At 41.8% G+C, this 6,000-nt stretch overlaps 1 protein-coding gene across 1 annotated transcript; it reads right to left on the reverse strand.

Annotated features, from left to right (window-relative positions):
- Positions 1 to 135: 135 nt before the first annotated feature.
- Positions 136 to 1,239, reverse strand: LOC143421957 (uncharacterized). Its single transcript, XM_076892016.1, has 4 exons — positions 1,148 to 1,239; positions 882 to 1,046; positions 706 to 774; positions 136 to 396 (listed from the first exon to the last, which is right to left on the reverse strand). The coding sequence occupies exons 1-4, from the start codon at positions 1,221 to 1,223 to the stop codon at positions 197 to 199; spliced, it is 510 nt and encodes a 169-aa protein (XP_076748131.1). The 5' UTR covers positions 1,224 to 1,239; the 3' UTR covers positions 136 to 196.
- Positions 1,240 to 6,000: the final 4,761 nt, after the last annotated feature.

Consider the following 6,000-nt stretch of genomic DNA (forward strand, 5'->3'; position numbering starts at 1 on the left):
TTGTTTTTACATACCTAACTTCTTGTGAGGAGTCTTGTGCGAGTTTGACCACGGCAGGTAAAATTCTGTCAGTGAGATCTTTAGCCCAAGAAAGGAGACGTGCAGCACCAACCTTCTCAACCAAATTAGCCAGATGTTGAGCCATACATTTCCTCACCACTGCATTAAACATCAGAGTAATATATAGCAACACTCTTCATCCACCGCTGAACAGAGTGTGACTAACCTTAACCTCTTCTGGACGTGGGATGATATCACTGTCTTGGTGACTGCCAGACACAGCGTTGCTGTGGATGCCCACTGAGGGATCAGTGGGGGGTTTGAACGATAAAAAACCCTGCTCATGTGGTAAGAGAACTCCTGGATGGCTGGAGGACACTGCAGTGCCAAGCATGCCTAATAAGCATGAGGGAATAAGATGACTAATCTTTTAGCGGTTTAACTGTGATCATGCAGGAACCAGCAAATTTATATTTATAAGCTTTATTTAAAAATACATCCAGAAAGCAGCTGTAATTTATAGCTAGTTGAAAATGTGTAGTTTAAAAAAATGGATGGGAGAAATAAAAGATATGTTGTTGAGTCCTTTATTTAAAAAACAAAAAAACAAACCAAGAGCAGCACTGAGCTACATCAGCTTAGTAACACAGCAAAAGCCTGGACAATCAAATGATAACTTGTATCCTTTACAGATCTGAAACTTACCTCTGCCAACTACTCCTTCAGACATGTCCGTGCCTGGTGATTTCCTACTGCTGCTGTGACTATGGGATCCTGAACATCAAAAGAGATAAATAATGAGATTTAATTATTTAAGCACACAAAATGCTATTAGAAGGTATATCCAATATAGCACTCTGTTCTCATCGATGCTAGCTGACCTTTGGGATGCTTCTGAGCTTTTAAAGATTCATGAAAAGCTGGTCCGACCAATGGAGGGGATGGTACCGTTTTCTCTTCGTCAGTTTTGATTATGCCATTGGAGTACGTAACTCTCTGCCCAACCACACCCACCTCAGATGAGAATTCATCTCCCTGGGACAACACTTGGGAAAAAACAGAAAACAAAAATGTAAATAAATAAAATAAAATAAAAAAGACACACGGCAATGCAACAACTGGGAAAAACCTTTCTCTCCTTTTCTACCTTGAAGGCTGCTGAAGTCCGAGGACACAGAAGACCTCGGTTTTGCAGAAGGCACTCTTGCAATGTGAGGTTTCATTCCTGCAGAGGCAGAGTTTCCAGGGCTGGTGACAGTTGTGACAAGTGAGAAGTGATCATGAGAAACTGCCTACCATTCAACACATCATCAGAGAACACCTAAAGACTACAAAGTCAGAGCTTCTTAAAACTGTCAACATGATTAAACACAACAGGCAACATATCCCATATCCCAACATAAGGTCATCTTTATTAATAAACAAACACCTTCCTGTTACATTTAATATAAAAGATCACTTAATAAGCACATCTTACCGGTTACTTTTTTGCCTCTGGATTTCACTCTATAACTAGAAAGTGCATTTTCTGAAGAAACTGCAGTGTGAATGCTTGAATCTGAATGTATGCACTGAAATGAATTAATTGCTGAATTTAAGTTAAAAATTTTGAATGAGATGAAAAATACAGAAATTTTCGCCTGAAAACAAAAGTGCTGAAGTGCTAAAAGCTGATATCCACACAGAAGTTGGAAAATAGCTGAAAATGTTTTAAATGTAAATTAGAAATGATGACATACTTTTTATTTATAAAAATAAGGTGGCAATAATAAAGCTCATTTGTTACTTTTGTCTCACTGACCGCCAATAAATATCACAGGAATATTCTTTTTTTTTCAGTTAACAACTGCTAAGGCTAGCGTTAGCATTGTTGCTAGCATTAGCATTGAAGCTAGCGTTAGCACTGCTGCTAACAGCAAAACGTCATAAACCTATATAAATGATAGCGAAGGTTATTCTTTTTTTGCTTTCTTTATTCTTTGAACTCTGTTGAATTTGATTTGTGAGTTTAAATGTCAAACATGTATTTTTATGTCATAAAAATAAAACAGTGCATACTGAGTGTTTTGTACCTACCACGGCAGAGAGCAAAGCAGAATGACGACAGTTGGTGCAGTAATTGTTTAAAGACCGATGAGGCGTTCAGGTGGTGCTTGGAAATTTGAGCATCAGTTTGAACAGCAATATTGAGCATATATATATTTCTCTGTCATAGAGAGACAGAGGAAAAAAATACACAAGACTCATCAGCATACAAATTGCTACTTTTTGCCTGAGTATAAGCGAATGAGTGACATACAGAGAAAGAGGGCAACTGGCATTAAACAAGCAAATAAAAAGTATGTCATCTTGAACTGTTTTGTGGGTTTTATTTTAAGACTACTTTGAGTATTGTTAAGGTTCAAAAATTGAGGAAGGGTACAAGAGGTGATCGAAAAATAACCACACTGGTCCGGCCGGGTGAAGTCAAACGAAGATTTTAATTCACACGTGGGAAGATCACTGGAAACAGCAATTGATCTTCGACTTACTAAAGCACAAACAATTATTTTATAACATCAGGGTTTGTTTACTGACGCCCCTTCATGCGTCACAGATACATTTAATACATACGTCAAATCAACACCACAATGACCTTTTACACAGAACATCATCTTCTATTTTCATGGCTGGCACTTCCTGTGTACCTTTCAGTTCTTGTCCTACTCCTCTTTCTTGCCGAGACACCAAGAAACGGTTCCTCTTTTACCGAGACATGACTATCTCTCTCTCCTCTAAATAAATCTAACTCATGTGTGTGTGTGTGTGTCACGACCTCACTCAGCCTCGATGTCACCTCTCGCACTTCTGACCTTTTACCAGACCAGAGGCTCACTGAGACTATGTATATGTCATCTGCTAAATAAATGTTTTAACCAAGAACCTCCACTAAAACCTTAATATAAAATGACCTGATATAAGTGTTTTGTAAGCATGTATTGCAATTCCTTCTATGTTCTAGTTTTCCCTCAGCATGTATCACCTGAACAGTCACGTCAGTGAAGCTTAAGACCTTTAAAGAACCTGAACATCAACTCAAATAAGCACAGATATGCAATATGTATAAAATAGTTATAACTGCACCTGGAATACAAAATTAATATAATAACTTGTATGCATAAACATCTTAAGGCCATCTTAAAGCTATCTGTTACATTGTTAAAGCAATGATCATACTGCAGATTATATTATGCTGGTAAAATACTTTTTGTTCATCCCCACAATCCCCCTTTCGACCTCTGGCACACCAGAGGTCGATACATATGTTGTCGTTCACTCCTCAGTCCACTCAACTGCTTCCATATCCATCATTGGCATCATGGACATAGGGGCCACCGCCCCAGGGTCCACTGCCTTTACAATCACCTTCTCTACCAACCTTCGGGCACAAGGAATGAGACAACAACCACAAGTCACCAAAATACCCACCAATACAGATAGAGAAAACATAATTGACAGAGCAAGCCCCTTCCACCGTCCGAACACTGAGGTCATCCAGCTCTCCAGCGAGTTGTCAATTCCCGAGTGGTCATGCATGGTTCTAGAGAGACTCTTTAGCCCCTCCAAAGCTCGCGTCACTGAGCCACCTGGAGCTGTGTTATTCGGGATATAAGTACAACACTGATCTCCGAACATCGAGCATACACCCCCTTTTTCCGCCAACAACATATCAAGGGCCATTCTATTTTGGACCCCTACTAATGAGGTCGGACCCATCTGCTCCGCTAACCCTTCCATCCCGTCTCTGGTAAGGTTAGAGAGCCTCAGCAAATTATAGTGAACATAATTGATTCTGTCTACATTTTTGTTCGGGGTCACTGGAAAAAGAGCAGAAATTATTGGAAGATTCTCAAAACCCGCAGCTATTTGGTCTACGAGTTTATATTCATTCGGAACTCCTCTGGGGACCCCTATTGAGTCAATCCAGGTTGGCGAGTTCAGCCTAGGGTCATAAGCGTGTGTTCCCTCAATCCCGCTTTTGGACAGGATATGTCTTTTCCGCCTAGCTGCCAATGTGCGTGTGTCGTGCTGTAGAATGCTTTTTACCTGATTTCCAATTAGCATAAGAGGTGCTCCTAGTCTCACCATCGCGCACGTCCCCACACTTCCCAGAGGAACACGAGCCAAAAGAGTCTTGTGCCCACAATAATAATAAAGTCCACTTCTAGCCCAAGTCCCAATTAAAGTGTTGGGATCACTTACATTGTTTGTGGTTCTTCCCGTCTGGGTAACAGCGCACCAACTTGGGTCGATTTCCCCCACGTTATATATTACTTTATCTGTGGAGAACTTAAAACACGTATAATTACCTTTTTTCGGCAAAAATGGTCCTGCCTTTCTCCGCTTATCAACTGGAGGAAACAAACTGGATAACACAGTACAGTCTCCAGTACTCACCGCTCCTCTAGTCATTCGCAACATGCAATCATAACCCCACTTGTCCTCCGGATGGAGTGGAGCGGGCTCTGTGAACAACCGTGGTCTAGCCGAGGCACAAGCAACACAATTGGATACCTCTTGTTCCCTAGCATTTAGAGCTATCCAGTCCAGCCAGAGATTACTGTCACTGAACCCAGTGGCGCGCTCAATTAAATCCTGAGGCTTCAGTCTAGTGTAGTCCACCGCCAGGACTCGTCTATCCTTTAGTTCCTGTTCCTCTGGTACCACATATGACGACCCATTTCCCCTTTTTCCTGTAGAATTTACAACAGCGTTTATTGGGTTGTTAATCATGTGTATTTCCTTTTCTTCTCTAACTGGCTCTACGGGATTTACGGGATTGGCCTTTTCAAGAAAGTTAATTTTAATTAACCCCTTCGGGTCAGTTCCCACAGTCTCCACACCCAAGACTAAATACAAAGAGTTTTTACGCCGCCAGTTGCCCAGTGACACAGTCAAAGGATTCTTAGATGGACTATAATCTCTTTGGAGTTTTAACACGTTCTCTGACCCTTGTCCTGACGTTTCCCCATTTTCCCCAGTGTAACCCTTTACCTGATTCCAGTTCCGACACCAGTTTGCAAAGGGCCTACTCCCTCTTTCACAATGTGTACTTACTGCATAATCCCAACAAACCCACACATTATATCCTCTCCAACTACTATCTGCTCCTTCACAGTTTAAAACATCGCATAAATCAAAGGTGAATGAAGTTGTGGACCCATTAACATAGTTCAACTCTAAACCACCATATGTACTGAGGCACTCATCCCTTTTACCCGAAACCTCGCGTTTTGATCTCCTTTTTAGCCCTGTTTCAATAAACGGTTTCTCTTTTGGTGCTGGATTCAACTGGCCCCTGTGTTCAGACAATTCGCGGGGCCCTCCCTGCAAAATATAAACAAGCAAACATAGGGCCATTATCAATATCATTACAGTCATCAAACTAACAATCACAAGCAACATTTTAATCAGTCCTCTCTCCTCACGAGTCTCCGGTTCGCGGGATGGCATTGTGTTATGTATATTTGTACTTAGCATAAATTTTAAAACTTTGTTTCTGTTTTCCTCTTTCCCTTTTACTCTTTTTATTTAAACCACCCCTTTTCAAACTCTCAGTTTGTTACCACTCCTTTCTGTAGACGCGGCGATTTCCTCCTAGGCTGCTCTTCTTTCTTCGGCCTTCCAGGTGGACTACTGGTCGGCCCGTTGCACAGGTGAAGAAGTTTATTCTGCCTCTGTTCCTTGACACTTGCGTTCTTTGAAGACGAATTTTCCTCCACCAAGCTCTCGTGTGCGGGTGCACACTGCGACCAGTGGTACCAGGTGTCGCCTTTCCCTTTCAGCTGGACTGCTGTAGCCGTCCGGGCGGTCACCTCATACGGACCAGTCCAGCGGGGCTCCTTCCACTTTCGCTTAATGACCTTTGCGTCCGGGACCTCTCCGTTCCCCGTGGGTCTCTCACAAGTGACCTGTTTTGTAAAGCTGGACACAAGAGCTTTCAACTCATTAAAATATTCT

Source organism: Maylandia zebra, linkage group LG14 (assembly GCF_041146795.1).
Source record: "Maylandia zebra isolate NMK-2024a linkage group LG14, Mzebra_GT3a, whole genome shotgun sequence".
Classification (NCBI taxonomy): Eukaryota; Metazoa; Chordata; class Actinopteri; order Cichliformes; family Cichlidae; genus Maylandia; species Maylandia zebra.

What these genes read in the sequence shown, in the direction of transcription:
- LOC143421957 (XM_076892016.1), bottom strand. Translation starts at nt 1,223, where the DNA reads ATGAAACCTCACATTGCAAGAGTGCCTTCTGCAAAACCGAGGTCTTCT. An exon ending in GGACTTCAGCAGCCTTCAAG is followed by an intron (nt 1,047 to 1,147) that starts GTAGAAAAGGAG and finishes TTTTTTCCCAAG; the next exon opens with TGTTGTCCCAGGGAGATGAA. An exon ending in TGAAGGAGTAGTTGGCAGAG is followed by an intron (nt 397 to 705) that starts GTAAGTTTCAGA and finishes CATGCTTATTAG; the next exon opens with GCATGCTTGGCACTGCAGTG.